The 27,452-nt window shown below is 45.3% G+C and overlaps 1 protein-coding gene across 13 annotated transcripts in view; it reads right to left on the bottom strand.

The window, feature by feature from the left end:
• TRAF3IP1 (TRAF3 interacting protein 1) overlaps positions 1-27,452 on the bottom strand; it is an 82,938-nt gene that overhangs the window by 46,878 nt on the left and 8,608 nt on the right. For 8 of the 13 annotated variants that reach the window (XM_030485551.2, XM_030485558.1, XM_030485552.1 and 5 more), the window contains 25 exons: positions 25,621-25,764; positions 23,611-23,739; positions 22,456-22,557; positions 21,995-22,102; positions 20,846-21,167; positions 20,182-20,263; positions 19,277-19,448; positions 17,894-17,978; positions 16,848-16,918; positions 15,287-15,606; positions 14,258-14,384; positions 12,767-12,824; positions 12,094-12,147; positions 10,481-10,569; positions 9,769-9,855; positions 8,623-8,659; positions 7,024-7,088; positions 6,393-6,467; positions 4,593-4,719; positions 3,190-3,284; positions 1,903-2,021; positions 1,739-1,804; positions 1,286-1,496; positions 1,057-1,152; positions 229-323 (listed from right to left, as the gene is read on the bottom strand). In XM_030485551.2, the coding sequence (XP_030341411.1) occupies positions 229-323; positions 1,057-1,152; positions 1,286-1,496; positions 1,739-1,804; positions 1,903-2,021; positions 3,190-3,284; positions 4,593-4,719; positions 6,393-6,467; positions 7,024-7,088; positions 8,623-8,659; positions 9,769-9,855; positions 10,481-10,569; positions 12,094-12,147; positions 12,767-12,824; positions 14,258-14,384; positions 15,287-15,606; positions 16,848-16,918; positions 17,894-17,978; positions 19,277-19,448; positions 20,182-20,263; positions 20,846-21,167; positions 21,995-22,102; positions 22,456-22,557; positions 23,611-23,739; positions 25,621-25,764 (2,936 nt within the window). Of the gene's footprint in view, positions 1-228; positions 324-1,056; positions 1,153-1,285; positions 1,497-1,738; positions 1,805-1,902; positions 2,022-2,222; positions 3,095-3,189; positions 3,285-4,084; positions 4,471-4,581; positions 4,720-6,392; positions 6,468-7,023; positions 7,089-8,622; positions 8,660-9,768; positions 9,856-10,480; positions 10,570-12,093; positions 12,148-12,766; positions 12,825-14,257; positions 14,385-15,286; positions 15,607-16,847; positions 16,919-17,893; positions 17,979-19,276; positions 19,449-20,181; positions 20,264-20,845; positions 21,168-21,994; positions 22,103-22,455; positions 22,558-23,610; positions 23,740-25,620; positions 25,765-27,452 lie in introns of those variants that run through there. The other 5 variants (XM_030485560.2, XM_030485561.2, XM_030485562.2 and 2 more) reach the window with 5 other exon arrangements.

Consider the following 27,452-nt stretch of genomic DNA (forward strand, 5'->3'; position numbering starts at 1 on the left):
ATTGTGTTGCAAGAGAACAAACTAAGGCTGAGGGTAGGACCACAGCACTTAAAGCCAGGAGTTTGAATTACCTGAGCACCACTTCCTTGAGGAATAGTGGAACTGTGTGCTCTACGAGCATCCAGCTAGCACTGCCCCAAAAAGTTATTCAAGTATGAAGCTAGGCTGAAAAGCAACGAAGAACAGTATTTACGTTTCTAATGAAGAAGAAATGTCAGCACTCAATACCTTTTCTTCTTTTCTAATGTAAGCTGCCTTTGTTTCTCTTTCCCGATGTCATCTCTCAGTGTGCTGAAGTCCTTCATGTCATCAAGGAGAAGGTTCTGGTGTGGAAAAAGGTTTGGTAGATGAAAAGTTAAGATACTTAAAACTATCTCCCACCCGTTACTCAGTTACACAGGGAGTTTTCAGAGCATTTCTTCTAACTAGTGTGACAGTCATTCACTTCCAAGTTAACTAAGAGGGAAAATTCAACAAGGCAAAGCATTTTGTTGGCTCCTCTGTTTAGTTTTTGCATTTAACAGTGAATTCGCCTTATGCAGAGACTATATCCTGCTGTGTAATGCTTTTGTATGGAATTAAATAGATCGGTAAGAATTCTTTGGATAATGTAATGGGTTGCAATTTACAAGATGATTTTTAAAGGGTTCTTGGGTTTTACTCAGAGCTGGAAAAAACCCAATAGTCAATAAAATGAGGGCAAGAAAAAAGATCCAGTTTCTTCTGGACAGGATTCAAGAGCAGAGCAGGAAGTGACTGCCTGCACTGAGAGCTGCACCAGAGCCTCTAAGGTATTGCCTTCTAGTGCCCGTACCCAGATCTAAGGGGGAAAAGCATGAAACTTCCATCAGGTTGCTAAACAACAGGAGAAAAAGACCAAAAAGCATCAGTAGCAAAAATTTTCCTACCCACACAGTGTATTGTCCACATCTGCACCCCAGTACTTTGATGGAGATGTAGCAGGACGTATGAAAATTTGGAAGAGGTTAAGATACTGCCAAGGGGGCAGTGCCTGAACCTAATCCTTGTGCAACAATGAAAGCCAAGTTGATTTACCTTCACCCCAATGACATCTCCATCCTTCAGGTGGTAAGGTGCTGCCTGTAAACTCTCCTGCTTTTTCTTCCTTTTCCTTTTTGAGATCTGCTGTGTCTGAAGAAAATCAAAGCAGAAGATTCCTACGTCAGAAATCTGCTTTAACATGTTAGCTCAAGAACCGCAGCACAAGCCAACACATACTTCTCCCACCCATACCACTGCTGGATCTTGTCATTCCAGGTCTTACCCAGCTGGATATTGGCAGCCACTCAAATCTTTCAGGGAAGTATTTGGCTATTTCAATTTTCTCCACAGGGAGACAATAGTGAGCAGCCACTCTCTGCCTCAGTGCCCAGGCTGTGCATTCCTTGGAGATATCCCACACCAAATCCATGGAGTCATAGTAGTCCCTCTCCCCTGGTATTCCCATCTGGACTCGAAGCAGCAGTTCATGCGGGCTGTCATCAGAAAGAGGAAACAGATCACTCCAGTAAGTCATGCCTTCAGAATCCACAACTCCCAGTTTTCACTCCCTTCTGCCCTCCCTTAGTTTTGTTTATGGAAAGGAGAAAACAAGTTCCAAAGTCTTCTCCCAGCCTGAGAGCTGCAATGCTGACAGGCAGCATTTAAGAGCAAAGCTGCTCGGCTAAGTCTCATCTCAAACGTGTTGCTGTAAGAAAGAAGTATCTGGAGATCTTACCCCAAATTCTCTTCTTTTTGCAAAGGTTCTATGCAGATTTCCACTCTGGCACCCAGCCTATAGTCACTGAAAGCAAAATAAAGATTATATAAATCACTTGGCTAAATCACTTTAGCCAAGTAGACCTGTCCCACTGCTGCTTATGCCTTCAGCAAGAAACTTACTTCAGTCGCTGCTTGTTGCTTCGCAAAAGCTTGCCTGGGCGCTTGCTGTCCACTGTCCATGCTCTGAGGAACGAGGGCAGGGGGACAACCTGCTCCTGGCAGCATGGTAAGGTCAGAGCCTGAAAAAGAAACACTTCCATAGTGTCAGCAGCCAGTCTCCATGGAAAAGAAAAGAAACCCCCTGATGAACTTTCAATGCAAGACTGAAGCTATCAGGATCAGCGCAAAGTACTTGGTTATTCCACACCAGCTATATTGCTTGTGACTTACAGGTAGTGGCTATCATTGACATATTGACTTTTTGACCTCCAAGCGAGTTGGACTTCACTCCCTCCCAACACTTCCCAATTGAACTTACACTTCAAAAATGGATCACATTTCTTTTTGGAACCCAAATTTGCACAAGCGTGAGGGAATGAGGCTGATGGAATCACTGCCCCAGTCTCCAGCCAAGCACTGAGCAAGCTCCTCAAAGCCCTTACCAAGGACACAATACTCTTTTCACGCCAAGACAATTCTTGTTCACAAGATGTAAGTAAATGGTCAGTTTTTCACAGCAGTAGTTTGGCAGAGACTGAAACCCAAGCTGAGTAAGTGTTGCTATGGACAAGAATCAGGTGAGATACCCTTCCCCGTGTAGTTTAACTAGAATCACTAACTGCCTACAAAATAAAGAGCTTTATGATAGGATTGGTTTACATCTTTGGTGGGTTTGGGATTGAGTTTTTTGGTTGAGGTTTTGGCGATTTTGTGCAGTGTATTAAAATCGTACTTTTATGGTTAAAAAAGGCATAAAAAGGCACCTTAGTTTCTGGCCTTCCTGAATGACAAACACAACCTTCTGTGCATCAAAAGCAACTCTTTCTTCATTAGATCCAACATACAAACCACAAAAAAAAAAAAAAAGGTGCAACAAACTACTAACAGGAGCAACGTGGAATGAAAAGTGGCTTTTTAGGAAGTGCTTGTACGTGTGTGCTTCTCCTGGAGGATTTTTACACTGTGAAATAAAGGTAGGGCTCAAGCCAAGTTCCAGACAAAGTGCAACAAGGCTTCTGAGGTCAGGACACATGAGAGGTAGAATGGCAACTGCAGGGGATGCACTAAGGAAGTGTCGGAGCTACATGCTCCAATTGCCTCTTGGTACTTACCACTGAACATGGCATATAAGCAAATGCCATATCAGAACATACTGGAGACAAAGGAAAAGGAAATAGAAATAGGTATTAATAGAGCTCAATTAATCCCGGTGTTGCTGGAAGTTTCCAAGACAGGAGAACATCTAACCTGCATCTTCAGATCTTCCAAAGAAGCCTCTCCTGTTATTTCTATAGTGCCAGCATAGCAAAGATCCATGCCTGTGTGGATGTGTTCTGGTGAATCTTTAGATGGGAAGGAGAGGAAGAAACAAACAACAGAAGAGTCAACATGACTTTGTTTAGCATCCTACAACATAAGAGTCACTTCAAAATGAGATTTCACTTACAGAAGGACCTGACCTCATTTCATTTTGGAGATCAGTTAGAAAAACCTAATCCACAGTTGATAAATACATGCTTTTTAGTTGCCAGACAGGAAGAGTTCCAACTGATCCTATAGGGCAAATCTGAAATCCAGAGCCAATTCCATTTGTAAATAGCATCAATTCATTGGTTATGACTCTGAAATGTAAAGCATGGTGAAAGGAAAGTTCCAGCTTCTCTTACCTGTGCTACTGAAATCATTAAGGGTGAAGTAAAACTGAGAAAGTCGGAGAGAAAAGGAAACAAATGCAAAGAGACCTTCTCAAACGAGCAGGGTCCTGCTCTGCAGCACAACTCACCAGCAAAGGAACTATATCGTTTTTCCTGTAGAAAATTGGGTTGTTTCCCATTTTCCAACGTTGTCCCCCATTAATTTTCCTCTTCTTTCTCAACCCTCCCTCAATATTCCTGCCCTAGCTACTTTTTGGGTTGGATTTCAAAAGAAGGGGAGATGTACATTAGACATTAGGCAGAAGTTGTTCCCTGTGAGGGTGCTGAGGCGCTGGCACAGGGTGCCCAGAGAAGCTGTGGCTGCCCCATCCCTGGCAATGTTCAAGGCCACGTTGGACACAGGGGCTTGGAGCAACCTGCTCTAGTGGAAGGTGTCCCTGCCCGTGGCAGGGGTTGGAGCTGGAGGAGCCTGAAGGTCCCTTCCAACACAAACCAGTCTGGGATTCTATGAAAAGCAGGTTCAAATACTCTATGTAAGATCTTTTATGCTGTGTGAAATTTACTCATCACTCCTTCTACAGCTTCTCAAAAAGCAACACAGCCTGAAATGAATTAAATGTGGTACCAGGAGTCTGGCACTTAGGGCCAATCACGTCTGTGCTCATGGAGTAGATGCTTTACAGTACTGCCACTGCCTTCAGGTATGGAGAAGCCATTTTACTTCTTATAAGAGAAGATCCCCTGCTTCAAAATTACCCTTGCCTCAATGTAGCTAAGGAACATCAGAACCATCAGAACCCCACCATCCAGCATTAGAAGTCTTGTGAAAACTGCAGCTGCCTCCTAAGCGGCTCCTCTCACCAAAAACTTGCTGGAACTTGTGCAGACACTGCTACACTCAGAAAGATTTGAAGGCTCTGGATTAAAATGCTGGGTTTGACTCAGAGCAATCACAATCGGGCCATACAATTCCTTTCCAACAGTGATGAAGCTCACCTCCTGCAGGAGACACCTGCAAAGCATCCATCTGGCAAGTCAGCCCATTCACTTGGTCTTGTGCAGGCTCTCCATGTTTCTTAGGACTTGAGGACTTGAACCACCAGATGGGTATTTTCAGGAAGCCCTGAGAAGTGAACAGAAAGTACCAGGGAGCTCATGTGCAGACAAAGAAAAATTTCACCTTCATCTCAGGAAGGAGGAGAAGACTTGTTCACATTTGAGCTGTAGTAAAGGCCCCGGCGTTCATCTAAGATCACACATCACCAACTCTCACTTCCTCCTTGTAGAAGGACAAGAGTGTGAACACTCCATCCTCCTGCAGCCCCACAGCCCCATCGTGGCTCTGCTGTCACATTGCAGATCCAACTGAGTGACACTGTTGTCTGGAGCTCTGGACACAGATATGACTTTTCCAGATGAAGCTTTATTCTTCCAAGCCCTCTTTTGAGGCAGAGAAATGCTAGATGGCTGCAGGAACTACACACAAAAAGGAGGAGGTATCAGATGGGAGATAGCACTGACTGCGTGGCTAATGGTATGGAGCCCATAGAGATGGATACGCGCAGTGACCAAGAAGAATCCATGGCAGTGGATCCACCAAACACTAAGAAGAGCCTGTGCAGATGGACACCAGTGGTCATGTGGCTGATAGTCAGGAGTCCACGGAGGTGGACACCATTGCCCATGTGGTTGATAGTGGGGAGCCCATGGATGTGGATCCACCTAAAGACCAAGAAGAGCCCATGGAGGTGGATCCACGTCCAGCATGGCTCCCCTGGAACATCTACACCATGCCAGGGCTTCCCTACTAGCTCAACTAGCCCAACCTGGTCTTGAACACTTCCAGCGATGGGGAATCCATGACTTCTCTGGGCAGCCTGTTCCTGTGCCTCACCACCCTCACAGCACTACGTGCTACTCAGCAACTACATCTGGATTCTTCTGTCCCCTTCTGGTCTCCTAAGAACCAGGAAAGAAGATACTGATGTGTGTGTTATGGGCCCAGATGGTGAGGGGCTGGGGCATGCAGCACATAAGAGCAGGCTGAGGGAAATGCTTCTGCTCATAAGGGTGGTGAGACCCTGGAGCAGGTTGTCCAGAAAAACTATGGATGCCCCATCCATACAACAGCTCCAGGTGAGGTGTAATGGGACTCTGAGCAACCTGACCTATGAAAGATCAGAACTAGGTGACCTTTAAAGAACCCTTCCCCAACAACCTGTCCTATGATACTGCTTTAAGTTTGTTAGTAAAGAATCCTTCCACTTTCGTAGTCATCACTGTCAAGAGTCTCCCAGCAGGGCCCTGTGGTTTCAAACAACTTCCTCAGGCTAAATCTGAAGGCAAACACTTCAGGTTTGTCATTGTGGGAGGAGGCAGCAGTCTAAGAGTTGTGCCTTCACAAGAACTGGGCATGCCAGAAAGCACAGAATCAACTGGGTTGGAAAAGACCTTTAAGATCATCAAGTCCAACCACTACCCCAGGACTGCCAAGACCACCACTAACCCATGGCACTAAGGGCCAGGCCTGCTAACAGATCTTCTAGGCAAAGCTGCTGCAATGGGCAAGGCTTTTACTACAGCAATTGAAAGAAGAATAAATAGACTCAAAATCTTGTAGAAGTTGATTTAAAACAAAAGAGATGTAAAACTACAATAATTCTTCATTATTGTCAACCAGAATTCTTCAACTGAAGTATTTTAAAGACATGCAAGAGGACAAAAGAGATGTAACTGTCATATTCCAGTCTCCAACCACTGCCAAGTGACTACAGCACACAATCTCTCTGGTTTTACCTTTGGTGGAAGCTTTCCTTCAGTTATAACCAAAGTATCTCCTCTGCAAACATTAAGTTCCTTCAGAGTGGCATTCTGTAGGAAGAGAAAGCACAACAGAGTTGTAAGTCTCCATGTTCTTGGGCTTTGTTTTCCAAAGCAGATGTTGGTGGGTTCTTAAGCCACGCATGCCAAAGGTCCACCAAAGAGCACGAATATCGATCTAACATCCATCAATCAGAGGCAGCTTTGCAGCAGCACAGAATGTTGCACCTACAGGAGTCTGCTCTGCAGGAGTCCTTCCAGAGCATCCTGTTGAGCTGTGTATTTCCTTTGCACTCCACGTCTCACCAGCTGACACCTCATGCTTCTTAGTAGACATCCCTTTAATGCATAGTAAGCCTTTAGAAAAAGCTCTCTGCATATGGCTTAACCATAAGGGGCAGGTGCCCAAGGTTTCCATTTGCACCACAGGTATCCCAACAGCGTCTTCAGAAGGGCTGTGAGAATACAGCAGTGTCTGTGCTGCTGTAGCACGCAAACACCCACCACGGGTTTGTGGTGCTGCAGCTCTCTCCAGGGAAAGTCTCCAAAGAAAAGTGGGAGTAAACCAACCACAGCATGATTCAAGTCAAAAAGAGGATCCTCTTACTTCCTGACTCAATGCTTCCCCTGCTTCATAGCACCAGTCAATCCTTCTCAAGTGCCAGTTGTCACCTACCAAAAACATACAGATGGGAAATGCATTAGCCAAGAATGGGGGTTCAAAACAAGCCATTACAGACCTCTCCATCAGTGGTAAGGGGTTCTTGTGCTTCTTTGTGTTTGAACCACAACTCTGACTGAAGTACCACCTTCATGTCCATCCCCAGGCCCTAGAAACACTTTGCTCTTTGGAAATGGCCTTCTCTTACTTGCAGAAATGTCTCTTCCTCACCTATCCAATAGTTTCCCTGTTTGAAGAGGGAAGTGAAGGAATTCTCATGCCAATTCACCATTTAAATCAATGACAGACTTGCTAAAATGAAAACCACACAGTAAGGAAAATCCAACTCCCCCTCTTCAACTGTCTACCAGGAGAAATAAAGAGATGGTGTAGTCCAGAAACTACAATACTTTACATTTACCACCTATATGTAAAGTGCACCAGAGACAGGAAGAATAAATAAAGTGTTCAAAACTGCTCATAGAAAATAAAGCACTAAACCCAGAAGCACTGTTTCTTGGCAGGAACCCTCCACTGTAGGGAAATGAAAAAGGTGAAGTTTATTTCAAAGCATCTTGAACTTTTTCAGCTCATACGTACATGTACATAAGAGCACAATGTTTCATTTTCAGCTGGGCTACTCAATGTGTATTCTGATTGTAATGTCTTTCAGGTGAACTCTGATGGCTTTTGGAGCCATCAGTCCACTGTAACACATACTCAGTATTCAACGAGTATTCAGAATGGAAGCTGGAATGCAATGCCACTCCAAGTCTCTTCTCTCCTTCCTCCCTCTCAACATCAATGGACAGAGAAGTTCAGCCAGGAAATTCAGGTGTCACGCTTGTGCTCTCTCTATGTCCTCCATAATCCTCATGTAAAAGCTTAGTAACAATCACAGAGTGGATTGGGAAGGACCTTAAGCTCCTCCAGCTCCAACCCCCTGCCACGGGCAGGGACACCTTCCACTAGAGCAAGTTGCTCCAAGCCTCTGTGTCCAACCTGGCCTTGAACACTGCCAGGGATGGGGCAGCCACAGCTTCTCTGGGCACCCTGTGCCAGCGCCTCAGCACCCTCACCAGGAACAACTTCTGCCTAAGAGCTCATCTCAACCTTCCCACAAGTAACTGCCACCACTCAGATTCCCAAGTAACAGCCCAACTGATCTCATTTGGAATAACTTGGGTCTGCAAAGCAACCAAAAGTTGTTTTTTTACAGTTAATCTCGTGCAGTGGTTCCCACTAGAACAGAAAATCTTGTCAAAGCAGCCAAAAACCTCCACCTGCTCCCAAGCCAATAGTCTTGGAACTGTGGATTTTGCCATATTTTGATTAAATAGAGAGCTTGGAACTGCTTTTCAAGAGCAATTGCACAGCCAGCTTTTATCAGAGCAAGACTGAGAGTGATAATTCTCTCCCCTCCTCACATTACAATGACACATCCAAGTCGTAAGTTTGAATGATCCAAGTTTCAGGGTAGCAAAAGCTGTCTTAGAAATCTGGGAATTCCTTTTATAAAAATCATTAAACAATAACACAACTGACCTGATAATCCAGACTTTTCCAGCATTAAATTTAGACACTGAAATAAAAGAAACATATGGTGAGACTTGACTTAATTCACAAGTTGGGAAATAAAGTTCTCAGCAAATCTATACAGGAATGTTCTAACAAAGACTGAGCAACTGATTCCTGGTCAAGTCCTAAAAACTATACAATTACACCTGCTTTACTGGAGCTATGTATGAAACCCTGCAAGTATTGGTTTCAGGCAAGAAATTACTAACACAGAATGCCAGAGTGGTTTGTGTTGGAAGGGACCTTAAAGCTCGTCCAGTTCCAACCCCTGCCACGGGCAGGGACACCTTCCACTAGAGCAGGTTGCTCCAAGCCCCTGTGTCCAACCTGGCCTTGAACACTGCCAGGGATGGGGCAGCCACAGCTTCTCTGGGAAAAGTCTGTGCCAGTGCCTCAGCACCCTCACAGGGAAGAGCTTCTGCCTAAGAGCTCATCTCAGTCTCCCCTCTGGCAGGTTCAAGCCATTCCCCTTGTCCTGTCCCTACAGGCCCTTGTCCAAAGCCCCTCTCCAGGTTTCCTGGAGCCCCTTTAGGCACTGGAATGCTGTGCAGGTGAGTCAGCTGTTACAAACTTTTTTAAGGGAAAAAAACCCAAATCTGTGCTGTTGGTTTGTTGCTTTACTTGAACAAATTCTGCCCCAGAGCTAGAAGATGCACCTTTTCAAAAGCAATTGTGCAAACTCAACACTTCCCAGTCACTACTCATCGACATTAGCTCTCTGTGCCAGAACTCTGCATTGGTAGTACCAAGAACTGCTTCCTTCACTCCATGCTCAGCTCCTCCTGACTCCAGTTGTGTGCATTCAGAGTTTGATAAGCTACAGGAGAACTGTGGCAGGCTGTGCCAGGCGTGTGTTATCATTCTGAGGACTACTGTGTACAGAAGGAGTGGCTGCCATGCACAGAGCAGCTGGGCTGAGTTCATTCTTGGGGAAAAAACAAACATCTCTCTTTACTAGTGAGTAAAAGATCAAGGCCTTTTAGCGTTGAAACACTTCCTTTGCCTCAGTGTCTCTTGGTGACCTAAAGTGATGCAGACGCTAAGGCAAAGTTCTCCAGGAGAAGCAGACCTGGGCCAGGTATGAGAAAAGCTTTTCAAAGCAGCAAGACTTACTTCTTTGACAGAGATGGTCTCTTCCACAACTATCTCCATCTCAGGGCTTGCAACTTGGTCACTCCCAACAATAAAGTACAAGAAGAGCTGAAAATGCAAGTATAAGCTATCAGAACACATACTGCAGTATGGAAATACTGTGAAGTAACATTCCCTACTGCACACATATAGCAGCTATTGCACTCCTGCCATCAGTCAAACAGCACTGAAACTCCTTGGAGCTAAAGCAAACAATGCAAGCAGTACAGAGAAGCACACGCAATTGAGTTATGGCCATAAATAGATCTTCATTAATCATCTGCACGTCTGCTGAAAATGCACTCTGATCTTTAGAAATACATATCTACTTTTTCTCCTGCATATCTACAACTTGTAGATATCAAGGGCAATATCCCCCTTTTCTTCCTTTGTGCTCTTTATATGCACAGCAGAGCACAAGAGTTGGACAAGCACGAAGAGGTGAATGATAAAGTGATTTACCATTACCCACATGAGCTATATTAACTGGTCACATATATGCTCTTGGCCTTCTGCAACTAAGTGGTGAGAGCCTTCATGTTGAAATGTGTAATTCTTAGTGCCACCGGGCATTTGTTTCTATGCCATTTTCAACCATGGAGGAGAGTAAAATGAGGAGTACACGAAACATTGGGAACTCTAAACAAAGCAGAGAAGCAGCACAAGACTCTTTTCAGTCACACTACTACTATACCTGAGTGGAGGTTGGAGCTTTCCCATGACACAGCCCAAGCAAGCTTCCCATCTTCAGTTCTGCTTCCTTGACAGTATAATCCTCAGGCACTTCAGGAAGGACAAAACCACAGAGAACACCATCATCATCTGCTGCTTCCTGAAAATACCCATTCTATTATGCTGCTCTTTAGAGTGAGATAAAAATGCTCAGCGTTATTTAGAGCGCTTCACTTCCACAGTGTTGACATCACATCTGTAAGCCTCCAATGATGAGATCAAAGCAACATCTGTGTAAAGGTTCCTCCCCAGCACTCCTTGCATATGGGCTGACAGAATCATTTACATTGGAATGGATCTTTGCAGGTTGTGGGGTCCAAACCCCTGTTCTGCAGTCAGATCAGTTGACTCTGGGCTTTTCCCAGTCAAACTGAACAGCTCCACGGATGGGTATCTACCAGCCTCTCAGGACTCCCTGTCTACTGATTGATGCCTCCCAGTGTGAATTCCCTTCTCCCCACTCCATACCAGCTGGAATTTCCCTCACTGAAACTTGTGTCTGCTGCCTCTGACCCTTTTCATGTGCTCCTCTGAGAAGGATGTGACTCTGCCTTCCCTGTATGTCCAAGTTAAGGAGTTAAAGACAACAATTACATGTTATTAAGCGTGCTCCAGACTCCACAGCCATAAACTACCTTCTCATAGTAAAGAGAAACCTAAAAGTGCTTCCTCCATCACCACAGGACCCAAGCTTGCTGCTCAAGCTGTTCTGAAACCCCAGCCTTGTGCATCAATACTCTTGACAGATACACTTAGACCATTTTGTTTCAGGAGATATAAGTTAGGAAGACAGGGAACAATGACTGCTTCCTGGAACATCTAGGAAGTTGCTCTGTAAATGTATTAAATATGAATCAAAGCAGATCACTTAGAGACTCCAGTTTAAGTATGGAACACAGAACTTAATGTTAATTCCCACAGTCTTGAAGCATATGGCCAGTGGTCATTAAACACAAGCAGGAATGCTGATCATCCCTAGTTTTACTCACTAGGGATACAAGAAAAAGAAGAGAAGGCTCCAGAAGACCTCAGAGCAGCTCCAGTGCCTAAAGGGGTTATAGGAAACCTGGAGAGGGACTTTGGACAAGGGCCTGGAGGGACAGGACAAGGGGAATGGCTTGAACCTGCCAGAGGGGAGATGGAGATGAGCTCTTAGGCAGAAGCTCTTCCCTGTGAGGGTGCTGAGGCACTGGCACAGACTTTTCCCAGAGAAGCTGTGGCTGCCCCATCCCTGGCAGTGTTCAAGGCCAGGTTGGACACAGGGGCTTGGAGCAACCTGCTCTAGTGGAAGGTGTCCCTGCCCGTGGCAGGGGTTGGAACTGGATGATCTTAAGGTCCCTTCCAGCACAAACTAGTCTGGGATCCTATGATTCTATTAAAGTTTGACTTCTAGCACTGTATTGGTACTGCTAATGAACAGGAAAACTGAGGGAAAAACCCCAACCACCAAACAAAACCACAAACCCAAACACACTGGAACTCAGCAGAGTTCTGTGTGTGCTTCTCCCAGGCAAGGACAAAGGGAAGCTTTAAGTTTCCCAATTGAACTTTTTACAGAACAATGATTAAATTCACCTGGAGACAGAAGTTTCCCATTTCCACTGACAGGTCTCAGACAGCTGGCATTTGCTGAACCAAAAAAAGCAGGAAAGAGAGAAATATAGTAAGTAATTCAATAAGGAGGAAATATGGCTTAGAACTTCAAACAGATAACACTTTAGGATTAACAGGGTTATCTTTGAGGCCTCCCACTGGAGGGATTACATCAAAAGCCCAACTGGAGAGAGATTCCTAAAGACTTCTTGAACAGTCTTAGTCATGATGCTTTCAGTGAAGGTTTTTCTCTCTGAAGCTGTTGTCAGCCACACGCTGTTCAATACAAACTGACCTAGTGCTCCCAAAGGTAAAGGCATCAAAAACAACTTTCAAGAAAGAAAAGTGGATTGTCTTAAAGAAAGGAATAAGCTTACAAAGAATAAGTCTTCAATGCTCAGTATAATATTGTAGTAACATACATGATTATTCCTACTCAAACACCTTCTGAAAAAGAAGAGCTTCATAAAATGTATTTAATCAAGTCTTGCACCCATTGATATTTTCTAAGCTAAGAAAAAAAACAATTTGATTCAGAATTAGATGAATTAAGACTTCTATACCCTCTTTTTTTCAAAAGCAAACCCAAAACCTCTTCACACCAATGGATTTTCTAACATCATCAGATGTAAAAGGAAAGCAGCTGAGCACTTACCCAGCTCCTCCTCAAGCTGAAGCTCCCGTATAGCTTTCATTTTTATATCTGCCATCACCTAAAAGAAAGCAGTATTAACACCTCTAATGCACAGTGCCAGTAACACACCTGCTGTTCACATGCCAGCCCACAAAATGCAGCCTTCAACTGAAATGAGTCCTGGATATATTTATTTCTAACACTATACACACTGTCTCCAGCTTAAAGCCATTCCCCTTGTCCTGTCCCTACAGGCTCTTGTCCAAAGCCCCTCTCCAGGTTTCCTGGAGCCCCTTTAGGCACTGGAGCTGCTCTAAGGTCTCCCCTTCAGGAGCCTTCTCTTCTCCAGGCTGACCCAGCCCGGCTCTCTCAGCCTGGCTCCAGAGCAGAGCTGCTCCAGCCCTCGCAGCAGCTCCGGGGCCTCCTCTGGCCTCGCCCCAGCAGCTCCATGTCCCTCTTGTGCTGTTGCCCCAGAGCTGGATCAGGACTGCAGGGGGGGTCTCCCCAGAGCACAGCAGAGGGGGAGAATCCCCTCCCTGACCTGCTGCTCACGCTCTGGGGGTGCAGCCCAGCACACGGGGTCGGTCAGGGCTCAAGCGCACACTGAAGCTGGGTAATGGGGAGCTTCTTCTCACCCAACACCCCAAGTCCTTCTCCTCAGGGCTGCTCTCAATCCATATCTTCCTCTTCCATTATCTTTTTCTGCTTTACTGATATAGCCTCGCCAAACATACACTTACGGGATGGTCTAAAAAGAATGTTGTTTCTCACTAAAACCCAGTTATGTAGCTGCACTGGTTTAAGCTACCTGCATTACAGTCCCATTACACAGCATGCAAAGTATCCCAGTAACTGTAACTCCGAGTTGCACAGTATAGCACCTCGAATCCTGTGTTCAGTTCTGGGCCCCTCACTACAAGAGAGACATTGAGGTGCTGGAGCGGGACCAGAGAAGGGCACCGGAGCTGGTGCAGGGCCTGGAGCACAAGTGTGATGAGGAACGGTCGAGGGACCTGGGGGGTTTAGCGTGGAGAAGAGAAGGCTCAGGGGGGGCCTTATCGCTCTCTGCAATCGCCTGACAGGAGGATGGAGCCAGGAGGAGGCTACTCTCTGCTCCCAAGGAACATGGGATGGGACAAGAGAAAACGGCCTCAAGCTGCACCAGGGGAGGTTTAGATGGAGAGGAGGAATAATTCCTTCCCCAGAGGGTGCTCAGGCATTGGAACAGGCTGCTCAGGGCAGTGCTGGAGTCACCGTCCCTGCAAGTGTTCACACCCCGTGTAGCCGAGGCCCTCAGTGCCATGGGTTAGTGGTGGCCTTGGCAGTGCTGGGGAAAGGTTGGACTTGATGAGATTAAAGGTCTTTTCCAACCTGGTTGAGCCTATGATTTTCATCACAGAAAAACTCGAGCCCTAAGGTTAAATCCACTCCTCCTCAATTGGCCCACGTGCTCCGGCCAAGTTTTCCTGGGAAACAGCCTGTGTTATGTCTCTGACCAATGTGACTCCTTACCGTTTCTATAGTGGCAGTGATTTTAACATGTTTCTCTTCATCTCCTGTTCTGCAGAAGTTTTTCACTTGGAGCCAGCTGATGTCATATGTAAAAGCAGTCAAATTGCCACTTGACACATTCACGAAGCTATAAAAAATGAGCAGTAAAAAGATGGTGAAAGACAGGAAATCCACCTGTTTTCTGGGCTAGATCATTGAATAGCAAAGCTCTCAAATAAACCCATAATGTCCAAGTCATTAATAGTAATGGCATTCACAGAGTAGGAGTCAGAGGCCTCAGGCAGCATTCAGGCACCTCTGGGCTGGACTGAATAAACCCATAAACACTGCTTTGGTAAGTGGCTTTCAACGGGACTTGATATCTGAAGGTACTTTAAAGTCTAAGTCACCTAACCAGGGTGCCAAGGAGGAGCTGTGCTTCAGTGCCATCACTTCCAAAGCAGCTAAAAGATGCAGATCTTCTGCATCCCAACATCAAAAGCTGAGGGGTCGACCTCTCACTGCTTGATTTAATCTCCATTTTTCAGTACTGTTCCAACTAGAAAGTCAGAATTTATATAGCAAGCACATACACGTCTCTGAAAATGGGAATTAACCTAAGGATTATGCACTGGGAAGTGAAATGAGACCAGATACCTGGGCATCTTTAGATTCAACTCGGAGATTCAGCAAAGTTGCTTCTGCTATAGCTCTGTTCTCTCCTCCCACTAAGACCCTTGGACAACCACCCAATTCAAACCTCAGGAATTGAGGGTATGCCAAGATGTGCCAGTACACAAGTTGTTCTCACCAAGTTTTTCCCTTTACAAGTGTAAGTTAAAGGATATGACTGAATCTGCACTTCAAGAGCAAAGAAATAGTTAAGAGTTAGTAAGTACCTGATCTCCAAAACTTACGAGTACATTATCTTGAACTAAAAAGCTCAGAGTGACAAGTAAAAGAATGTATCATGGCTGGCATAATTTGAATTAAACAGATTTTGCCAAAATTGCTGTTTTCCTGAATTATACATGCAATTCAAACGGCTACCTCTGGTCATGGCTGTCTAAGATGAGTACTGAGCATCCATCCGTCAGACCAACACTTCTGACTGTTCTGTTCATATCTTCTTCCAGAAGAACTTCCCAGTTTTTAGCTTCTTTCTCTGGTCCCGAGAGGTTCTTTAGAATGATTCCTCCGGATGGTGCTAAGGCTCTGTGCAGCTCACCCAGTTTTGTGCTGCAGGAAAAGACGTGCTGTGACTCTGTGAAGTGCTGACCCTTCCCTCCCTCGTTGTACTCCGCTAAACGAAGAACGTTTATGACCACAGGTTCATGATCAGGGCCTGTCATCACCTTCGTGCCACCAACCTGAAGAAAGCAATGCAAGATTCAAGCTGTGGGGATCAACACAATACAGAAGAGGCTGGACAGCAATAAATAATTATTGAGAGGAAAAAGATGGACCTTCTCTCCTCGTTAGAAACAAACCACCTTTGACCAAATGCCTACTGAACAAACAACTGGAATAACTCCGAGGTGTTGGGAAGAGAAAGCGTAATGCTAAGGTCTGTTCCAAGTCTGCATGTAAATAAATATACTGCTAACAGTAGCTGGGAAATATTTGGCCTCCATCAGATTAAAACCAGAGGAATTCAGCCCTTCAGGATATTAAAGAACTACCCAAAACTGTGACTGAGGCAGATCAAGGGAGTTCAACTTCAAAATCTGGCCTTCCTGATACTCAACTTAGGCAAGGAATATAGTTCCTTGCAGAAGACAATTTAATCCAGCCGGAAGCTGAAGTAGTGAAGAGCGTACCATAAGTACAACCAAAAGAAGAATGACTCTTACTAAATGTTTTCTTTTGGTTTGGGGCTGGGTTTTGTTAGGGGGTTTTTGATAGATCAGAAAGAAAACATGTATTTCTACAACAGAAGTCCTTTAAAAGTATCACAGAACTTTAGAATCATAGAATACCAGGCTGGAAGGGACCTCAAGGATCATCTGGTCCAACCTTTCTCAGCAAAGCATGATCTAGATCCAATATTTTATTAGATCTAACATTTTTCTCCCATTACAGAGATAGGACAAAATGCTCTACTACAAGCATTTGAAAGTCAAGCAGAAGCCTTACTATTAAAAGGAATTTGCAACAGTAGAAAAGTAGTGCAGTATTTCAGGGAGATCATGCATAGAAGTAATCATTAACAGGCCTCACTTTATATGTGAAATCATAGAATCCCAGCCTGGTTTGTGTTGAAGGGACCTTAAAGCTCATCCAGTTCCAACCCCCTGCCCCAGGCAGGGACACCTTCCACTAGAGCAGGTTGCTCCAAGCCCCTGTGTCCAACCTGGCCTTGAACACTGCCAGGGACGGGGCAGCCACAGCTTCTCTGGGAAAAGTCTGTGCCAGCGCCTCAGCACTCCCATAGTAAAGAATTCACTACAGGGCATAAGTTTTTGTTATTGCATTACTATCAACCATCCAACTAATCTCTGTCCAAGAGGCACCAGATGTTTTCAGAACATCCTCTGATGTAACTGGCAGCGGGTACCTACACCTTATCTCTTAAGAACAGGTAAGCAGAGAGGGTATTTGATTCTTTTACCTCTTTCCCATTCCACACAAAGACATCTGCTCCATCAGCCAGCCCAATGCCATCCAGTGTCAGCTCATCTCCTAAAAAGGAGCAAATCATCAAGTTCTTGCCCCCCACAAAACAGATAAGCAGGGTCAGCTGGTGAACTGAAATATAGTGGCACATTCTACTCTGGCTCAAGCGTATCAGTACAAAAGCTTGTGTTGTCAGAATTTATGGTGGCTAAGTTAGGGTTCACTCATGTAGCAAGGGCCCCACAAGCAGGTAAACACCCCTACAGCATTCTCACCAAGTAAAGAGGTAAAGTCAGATTCAGATTGTCATTTAAAGAACCATACTAGCACGTGGAGGAATACTGACAGCAGCTATGAGTGCCTCTCCATTTTGAAGTCACCACCAGGGGAAGTTGGATTATGTGCTGGTAGAACCCTCATTTTCTGGAACAGGTAAAAGGACTATAAAATATTAAAATGGCTTTTGAAGACAAACCCTTGGAATTGCATAACAGTGCAAAACTAGAGAGAGAACTCATGCTTTTTAAAATCCTAACTACTCAATAATGTACTCCTCATGTAAGCATGTTCCTTTACAGAATTGCTACTTCAGCTTAAGTCTAACCTACGCTTCGATTTCACCCCGGCTCCTCTTTTATCTTCTCCACCTACTAGGTGGAGTATTTACCTACTAGGCAGAGTATTTACCTACTAGGCAAACACCTACTAGGTAAATACTATGAAAGCAAACATTGCTAAGCAAATCAAGGTCAAAATACACAACTGCTATTTTTGTCAGCAAGTACGTTTAACTTGAATAAGATCCACAATCTTACTGTACTTCACAACAAAGACTACATACAACCGAGTCTCAAACCCCTTCATTTCACTAACAAGAGTGTCCTAAATAACATAACTGCAGTGGACTTGCACATAAGTTTGAGTTTGAAGACTCAAAGTCCATTAATACACATCTCCAAGCTGTTTTACACATGAAATGCTCAATGTCTGCAGAAATACAGCATGTAAATAACATGGGAGCCTTGCCTGTATTAGTCTTACCATCAAGGATCTGGTAAAGGTGCAGTCCTGCCGGTAAAGGCTTGGCAATACTGAGAACCATGTCTCCTTCCCAAGATTCCAACATCTAATTAGGAAGAATAAAAACAGTCAAAGAAATAAACCACCAGCAAGCAATAACTCACAGCACTCAGCATTACAACTCTGCTGAGCACTGCTGCAGTCTGGCTACCAAGCTCACTGGGTGACGAGTAACAAGTCACAGAGATTTATCTCAACTGGGCCAGGAACGCAGGAAACAGTCAAGCATTTAGGACTTGGCCTTCCAGACCTGTCACCAGAGAGACAAAAGTAAAGTTTCAAGTGGACATTAACCAGATTGGGAGGTACAAGGAAAGCAACCAGTGTTTCCTGACACTGAGTTAGCTTTGGTGGAAATATCTATGCAAAAGTATTGTATAAATTGTCATATTCCAGAGAATAAATGCAAAGATACCACATTCAATAGGTACATATTGCTTTTAACTCATTTTCTGTTTTCTAAACTACTCTTGGTTACTTCCTCTTAAGGCCAGCTGGCTCCTTGAAAAGACAAAGATAAATCTGTCAACCTGAAATGTTCAGAACAAGCATGTAACATGCCAATTCATGCCCATGTGGCCCAAATGTAAATCATTCTTAGAGTTTTAAAGTCCACATAGTTAAAAGTTTCATGAATTTTATGGCTTTATCAATACTTCAAGAACACACCTCAAACCAATGTTTCCATCTGCGTAAACCTACAGGGGCTTTTAGTCCCCTCAAACTACCTTTACTGTTGAAAACTTAGAATCACAGACTGGTTTGAGGTTGGAAAGGACCTTAAGATCATCCAGCTCCAACCCCCTGCCACGGGCAGGGACACCTTCCACTAGAGCAGGTTGCTCCAAGCCCCTGTGTCCAACCCGGCCTTGAACATTGCCAGGGATGGGGCAGCCACAGCTTCTCTGGGAAAAGTCTGTGCCAGCGCCTCAGCACCCTCACAGGGAAGAGCTTCTGCCGAAGATCTATCCTGAACTTCCCCTGTTTCAGTTTGAACACATCACCCCTTGTCCTATTGCTACAGTCCCTGATGAAGGTCCCTCTCCAGCATCCTTGTAGCCCCCTTCAGACACTGGAAGCTGCTCTGAGGTCTCCACGCAGCTTCTCTTCTCCAGGCTCAACAGCCCCAATGTTCTCAGCTTGACTTCATACGGGAGGTGCTCCAGCCCCTGATCATCCTCGTGGCCTCCTCTGGACTTGCTCCAACAGCTCCATGTCCTTTTTATGTTGAGGACACCACAACTGTACACAATACTCTAAGTGAGGTCTCTCACTTCTCAATGAGATAAAAATTGTGGCCCAAGTAAAAACTAAGAATTTGAGTTCATTTAACACAGCAAATACCTGGAATACTGATTGCCGAAGGTCTCCTAGTGTTTTCCTTCTATCAATAGTCAAATCCACAACACTCTCTTTCCAAGTAAGTGCAGGGTGCAAAGCCCCGTTGTGAAACATATAACACGAGCTCAAGTGGAGGTGTAAATCCATGCCGTTGTTGGCCGAGTCACATTCCACTCTTTGGAAGAGGAACACAAGAGTAAGGCAGAGAATTTAACCCCAACAAATGGCTGCCTTATCTCAGAGATGCTTCTGTGGCCTGGAACTGACACCATCATGGCTAAACTGACTGTCACGTTCTGCCCTTCTTCAAGAGGTGTGCAAACACGACGTATAATACAGAGACATCCTCCACATAAGCACTCTAACAGTATGTTCTGGGTAGTTCTACAACTTAGTCAACATTTCTAAACAGAATGACAAACTTCATCTTTAGGGATGTGGAGATTGTAGGGTTTTTCAGACTGTTTTCCAGATCAGTACTCTGTTGAAAGGCAGAGACAGAAAAACTGCAGTGACATTGATTCAGGACAGACACTGCCATGTCTTCCTCTTTATATCTATATCCTTGTAGAATCCCAGACTGGTTTGTGTTGAAGGGAGCTTAAAGCTCCTCCAGTTCCAACCCCCTGCCACGGGCAGGGACACCTTCCACTAGAGCAGGTTGCTCCAAGCCCCTGTGTCCAACCTGGCCTTGAACACTGCCAGGGATGGGGCAGCCACAGCTTCTCTGGGAAAAGTCTGTGCCAGCGCCTCAGCACCCTCACAGAGAAGAGCTTCTGCCTAAGAGCTCATCTCAATCTCCCCTCTTCCATCTGGCTCTACTCTGAGTTTCATTCAATTTAAGTCCCTTTGGAGATTTGCAGATTAAGAATGGTGTTCAAGAGATTGGTACAGTTACATTAATATACCTCTTTTTTTGCAGCTCAGTATTAGCAGCATTCATTTCATTCAGAAGATGTGTGGGTATTTTGTACCTCGGATTTCCTCTTGCTGCAACAGATACCATAGGTTAGTTGGACCTCAGCTGCTTGACATGTGTTTTGGCAAACAACTGATCAAGATGAGACATTACAGTATGGTAATCATTGAAAATTCAGAGCAATAACTTTGCATCCTTTCCTAACAGAGAAAATTAAACTACAAGATGATACAAACAAGCGCTTTTACTTCATCCCAGCAATTTTTCCTTAAGGGAAACAGATACATGAACGCTGTTAGCAACACCTTATATTTGTTTCAGAAAGACATGTTAGAATCCTAGAATGGCTTGGGTTGGAAAGGATCTTAAAGCTCATCTAGTTCCTGCCCATGGCAGGGACACCTTCCATTAGAGCAGGTTGCTTCAAGCCCTGTCCAACCTGGCTTAAAGTCAGCTACGGCCAACTAATTGGTCACCACCTCCTTGGAGGTAACCTTGTATTCTTCAGTTAACCCTTTCTGCAAATGATCACTAGAAGGAAATCTCTATCTTCAGTTCTTGCAAAGCACTGAAATGTCCAACAGCCTTTGCCCTCCCGAAAACAAACTGCCAATGAAGGAAGCCCCCAGAATATCAAGATGAGCTTTGTGTACCTTCAGCTGGTCTTTTTAACTGAGATTTGCGATAAAACAGCATGTAGGCACTCTCTTTCCCCTCAAATTGTTTCTCAATATCCTTTTCTTTGATTGGCTGGACTTTGGAATCATTCAGATCAAACCAATGACAACCAGCAGAACTGTCCTTTAGCCTTGGAGGGTTTTTTTCTGAATCCCACTGGACATCATTCTTCTGAGGAGGGCTTTGGAGATCTTGGCCTTGAAAATCTGACTTAAACGTGAGCTTGTGTATTTCCCTCAGACCAACCTTGTTTTCATCAGGACTGAACTGGAATATCTGAGGATGATTCTGCAAATACTAAAACAAAAGCAAAAGCAAGATGAAAAAGAAACCTGGTTTTCAATACAAGCAGCCTGCATTATCTACTTCATCTGATTCATCCTCAAATTGAGACACAAACCCCACCACTTCAAATTTGGGTTTCTGATGCTTCCACATGTATTTCACAGAATCCCAGCCTGGTCTGGGTTGGAAAGGACCTTAAAGCTCATCCAGTTCCAACTGCCTGCCACAGGCAGGGACACCTTCCGCTAGAGCAGGTTGCTCCAAGCCCCTGTGTCCAACCCAGCCTTGAACACTGCCAGGGATGGGGCAGCCACAGCTTCTCTGGGAAAAGTCTGTGCCAGCGCCTCAGCACCATCACAGGGAAGAATTTCTGCCGAAGATCTAACCTGAACTTCCCCTGTTTCAGTTTGAACCCATCACCCCTTGTCCTATCGCTGCAGTCCCTGATGAAGAGTCCCTCTCTGCATCCTTGTACCCCCCTTCAGACACTGGAAGCTGCTCTGAGGTCTCCACACAGCTTCTCTTCTCCAGGCTGAACAGCTCCAATGTTCTCAGCGTGTCTCCATATGGGAGGGGCTCCAGCGCCTGATCATCCTTGTGGCCTCCTCTGGACTTGCTCCAACAACTCCACGTCCTTCTTATGTTGGGGACACCAGAACTGCACACGGTGCTGCAAGTGGGGTCCCATGAGAGCAGAATAGAGGGACCTCTTTTACACATGCTCTACCTTGCTAGCCCAAGGACCAGCACTTGCAATTATTCTACTGACTACTTAAATAGGAACAGAAATGGAAAGTGATCTTAACAGTACAAAACAAACTCACATACGTGCACAGTACCTTTCGCAATGGTCCATACTGCTTTCGGTACTTCTTATTCCAGGACACCCCTTTTTTCTCCAGTAATTTCTGCCCCAATTGATCCACAGGAATTTGTTTAGATTCTTCCTACAAAAAAAAAATAATTGAAAATGAGGAGAACAAAGGCTACCAAAGCCAAGGGATCAACACAAGTATCTGATTCTGAAGGGCTTCACTCAGTCCTGTTTGTCAATAAGCCAATGTCACATCACCTTTGACAACAGCTTAAGTAAGCACTTGAGAAATACTCAAAAAGGGCCCTTTAGTGCATGAAGAACCACTTATTAGCACTAAGGCAGGTTAAGTTACAAGTTTTATATGCTCCACACTGTTCAGAAGAGTTCTGTACACTTAAACCTGCCCACTTTTGCATACGCTACCACCACCTTCGAGGTTCCCCAATATCAAAATCAAAGGAATAAACTCTTTACATACCATACCTCTGATAAAATCCCTTTTAAGACTGCCAATGGATTTTCTGTTTCTTTGGCATTTTCAGTATCTCTTGCAGCCTTATCTTCGATCACCTTATCCTCTTCTTCCTGTAAAAGAAAAAGAAGGGACTCACAAATACTGTTGTTTCACATGCAAGCAGTGGGGTTTGATTATAGTCTGTATTAAAGTTAGCAGACACAATTTCAGAGTGGGAAGAAGTTGTGATAAGCTGCCTCTGCCACCTGCTATGGACTGAACACTGGCATTCAGAATTTATTTTTATTCTCTTAAACAAAAAAAGCCATCTGTGGTATTTACAAAGAGCCATCTGGAGACATCCACTACAATAACCGTGCTCGTCTTGAGCACACATAGGAATTCACGTGGGAAAGAAATAGTGAGCCTGAGAACAAGACCCCATTTGCAGCACTGTGTGCAGCTCTGGTGTCCTCAACGTAAAAAGGACCTGGAGCTGTTGCAGCAAGTCCAGAGGAGGCCACGAGGATGATCAGGGGCTGGAGCACCTCCCATATGGACACACGCTGAGAACATTGGGGCTGTTCAGCCTGGAGAAGAGAAGCTGCGTGGAGACCTCAGAGCAGCTTCCAGTGTCTGAAGGGGGCTACAAGGATGCAGAGAGGGACTCTTCATCAGGGACTGCAGCGATAGGACAAGGGGTGATGGGTTCAAACTGAAACAGGGGAAGTTCAGGATAGATCTTCGGCAGAAGTTCTTCCCTGTGAGGGTGCTGAGGTGCTGGCACAGACTTTTCCCAGAGAAGCTGTGGCTGCCCCATCCCTGGCAGTGTTCAAGGCCAGGTTGGACACAGGGGCTTGGAGCAACCTGCTCTAGCGGAAGGTGTCCCTGCCCGTGGCAGGCAGTTGGAACTGGATGAGCTTTAAGGTCTATTCCAACCCAAACCACTCTGGGATCCTATGATTACTATGTGAGACGGTTCAGCAAATCAGAAAGCTACAGTTTGCTACAAAATCTTGATAGACATCGTGTACTGTGGAAAATGAGCCTTCTCCATGAGGGAAGAGACCAAATGCCTCACTCAAATATTAATTATTTGGGTGTACATTTCATCCATTACCTCTTCATGCTTTTCTGAAACATGAGACGTATCAAGCAAGGTAGAAAAAACCTTTAGGACTTACTTGTAACTGCCAGTTTCCTAGTTCATCCACATCTCTGACATAAACATGATAGTGTCCTCCATAGCAGCCACCTTTATGTATAATAACAGAGAAGAGCTCATACATGTACTCTGAATCATCCATTTCAGTCTTTAAAAAGAAAAACAATAATAGTAACAATAACACATCAGTAAGTCTTTCACACAAGGCCAGTTTTACACCATCAGCATCGCTTCAGGTTATTTCTCAAGGTGCATTTGCAGGTGCAGAGATTGAAATGGCTTTTCAGCACTGAGGAACACAAGTATGGACTGACACAAACCACGGACCAAGACACAGGCTTTTTAAGCAACCTTCTAAGCATGATTCTGAACAAGACTGGAAATTCAAGGTTTAAAACAATGACATATTGCTGCGAAGAATGGAATACCTCAAGTTGTTTGTTCTAAACCAGGCTTATTTTGTTGAACAGATTAGAGAAAAACAAGCAACACGTTTAAATACACAAAGCACATGGGAGGGAGGGAGACCTTCCTCAAATGCAAACACTGAGAACTTTCCAAGCTTGCCCTGCAACATGCCAGTGGGAAAACGTCTTTTTCAATACCAGTGCCTCCATTAAGTACATTCTTTATGTATTTTAGGGATCAAAAATTGTCAACAAGCAACAGTGTAGCTCTATTTATAATCAAAATACAGAGATATGATGCAAAGACAGATCCTTCAGAAAAATTTGCTAACTCCAGGCACATTAACCATATTAAAATATAGCTAAATTTCTCCATGCTGTTATCAGACAATGGCAGTACAAAAAGCAACTGGATTTCATTTCCAGGTGATAATCTTCCTTTCAAGAGAATGTCGGATTAAGCTCTAGGTAATGATTACACCCTTTCCCCTCACGTAGCTACAAGGTACTTCCCACTCAACCAGAAAGTGGCCTTTTGAAAACTAACCGGAATTTCAAAAATTTAGAATTAAGGACAGAGGAGAAGCCCACAAAGTTTCTCAAATACCTTTCCCTGACAAAATGCCAACTAAAAGAGAACTTGACCTTGGCCGGGGTATAGGTGCAGGGTGGTGGGCAGCGGCGGTGGGGAGGGAGACAGGGGCCACGGGGCTTGGTGTGGTGGGTGCAGGAGCCTAGCCTGTGCCGAGAGCTGTGTCGGCAGCGCTGGGTGTGCAGTCCAGGTTGGACGGGGCTTGGAGCAGCCTGGTCTACTGGAAGATGTCTCTGCCCATGGCAGGGGGTTAGGACTGGGTGAGCTTAAGGTCGTTTCCAACTTGAACCATTCTATGATGAGTGGCTGGAAAGCTGCTCGGGGGAAAAGGACCTGGGGGTGCTGGTTGATGGCAACTGAACATGAGCAGCTTGTGCCCAGGCAGCCAAGAAGGCCAAAGGCATCCTGGCCTGGATCAGCACCAGTGTGGCAGCAGGGTCAGGGAAGAGATCATCCCCCTGTGCCAGGCACTGGTGAGGCTGCACCTCGAATCCTGTGTTCAGTTCTGGGCCCCTCACTACAAGAGAGACATTGAGGTGCTGGAGTGGGGCCAGAGAAGGGCACCGGAGCTGGTGCAGGGCCTGGAGCACAAGTGTGATGAGGAACAGCTGAGGGACCTGCGGGGGGTTAGTCTGGAGAAGAGAAGGCTCAGGGGGGACCTTATCGCTCTCTACAACTGCCTGACAGGAGGATGGAGCCAGGAGGGGGCTGGTCTCTGCTCCCAAGGAACAAGGGATGGGACAAGAGGAAACGGCCTCAAGCTGCACCAGGGGAGGTTTAGATGGAGAGGAGGAACAATTCCTTCCCCAAAGGGTGCTCAGGCATTGGAACAGGCTGCCCAGGGCAGTGCTGGAGTCACCGTCCCTGCAAGTGTTCACACACCATGTAGATGAGGCCCTCAGTGCAATGGGTTAGTGGTGGCCTTGGCAGTACTGGGGAAAGGTTGGACTGGATGAGCTTAAAGGTCTTTTCCAACATGGTTGATTCTATGATTCTATATAGAAACTTCAACAAGTGTAACAGTACAAACCTGCTCACAGAAAGGCCTCAGGTTTATCTGGCTGGGGAACGTGTAGCAGCTCGTCTCCTTGTATCGCTCACACTTCTCAAAGTCAAAGTTAAACCTCAGGAGGGAGATGGTGAGGAAGGGCGGCAGCTTGCGCAGCTTAGCAGACTGGAAAGTAGTTTAAACACACTGTCAGCACAGTTAGAACAAAAGAGGGTTTCCACCTTGCTGTGCTCAACTATTCTTTAACAAGGCTTCATTACAAGCAGGCAGTGTATTCAGTTTTAAAATGCCTTCTCGATTCCCTATTGCAATTTCCCTACCAACTATACGTCCTAAAAGCAATCCAGATCTTTCCCCTCCGTTAAGTCCTACGCCTTCCTCAAATGGTGATCACCACTTCCATCCTTTATCCTGCTACAGAAAATGAAGGAGGACACTGCTGAAATCCTACTCAGTAACTACATTTCCATAACCCACAGGTTTTTGGTGTGAGGATTTTCTTGAGTCTTCCCTAAGAAGTAACTGCCTCAAACCCCTGAGTTTGTGAAGTTGGAGTAAACAGCATCTTCCCAGCCCCTGCCACCAGGAGATTTAGATTAGATCTTAGGAAGAAGTTCTTCCCTGTGAAGGGCTTTGGACAAGGGCCTGTAAGGACAGGCCAAGGGGAATGGCTTTAACCTGCCAGAGGGGAGATTGAGATGAGCTCTGAGGCAGAAGCTCTTCCCTGTGAGGGTGCTGAGGCGCTGGCACAGACTTTTCCCAGAGAAGCTGTGGCTGCCCCATCCCTGGCAGTGTTCAAGGCCAGGTTGGATCCACAACATCCCTACAGCCAGCCACAAGAGCAACCAAGCAAGAGTTAAGAGTTCATTTATACAGAAGAGGACCTTCAAGGTAGGAAATCCAACATAATTCCTTTTAATATGGAAAATATTAAGATCAAACAACTTGGGACACAAGCACATCAGGAACCCTGGTGTGGAACAAAACCAACCGTCTTGCATCACCTCTGAATGTAAACGTGGATTCAATGAACACACTTCTGAGCCTTTCCAATGTCTCCATCCAACTCTCCATTTGCAGCAACATAATGGAGAGCCTCCCAGGAATACACATATGGATTAGAAACCCCTTGAATTAGATATTCCATTTGCATCAGTTGTGAAGACTACATTGCAGAGCTTAGTGGCAACAAAGGATTCTGCATGTTCTTCCAAGCTTAGGGTGAAAATCAGACTGTACCATTGAAATCCAATCAAGTTCTAGAACATGAGATTCTTAAACTAATATCTCGAGAGGCCAGTACAAAAAAGGGGGAAGAATAACATCCAAAGATCCACAGAGTACTGAAGGGAGGGACAAATGGAGTGGGTTGGTATGGGCCATCCTGCCTTTGAAACAGGCTAGATGTGGGCAGGTGGGCACACTGTTGGGCTTCCTAATGCTGCCACCAAGCCTGGAATGACCCATTTGGCCCTCACTTGCTGCCAGGGTTGACTCTATCACCAGAGCCTGCAGTGATCACACGCACTGCACCAGCAGAGCCACAGGCAGCAGTCGTGCTGACACAACATCCCTCCTCCCTGCTCCAGCCTTTCAGCACAGCTCCTCTCCATTGACCTTGTCCACTCACACCCCGGCATTCCCCAGCTATGTGACTTCTCACCCGAGTTCGGAGTTCCCACTGGATGATCGCGTGTGAGCGGTAAGCAACTTAGCCTGCACTCCCTTGAACCCAGCAAAGTTTAACCCAACCAAGCCCTTACGACCAAGCCATGAGTCACTGATTAACTTCCCCTGTCCTCAGCTTGCCTTTGCAACCACTCCTGCATCAAGAAGGCAGCAAGGTTTGGATT

Source organism: Strigops habroptila, chromosome 5 (assembly GCF_004027225.2).
Source record: "Strigops habroptila isolate Jane chromosome 5, bStrHab1.2.pri, whole genome shotgun sequence".
NCBI classification, from domain to species: domain Eukaryota; kingdom Metazoa; phylum Chordata; class Aves; order Psittaciformes; family Psittacidae; genus Strigops; species Strigops habroptila.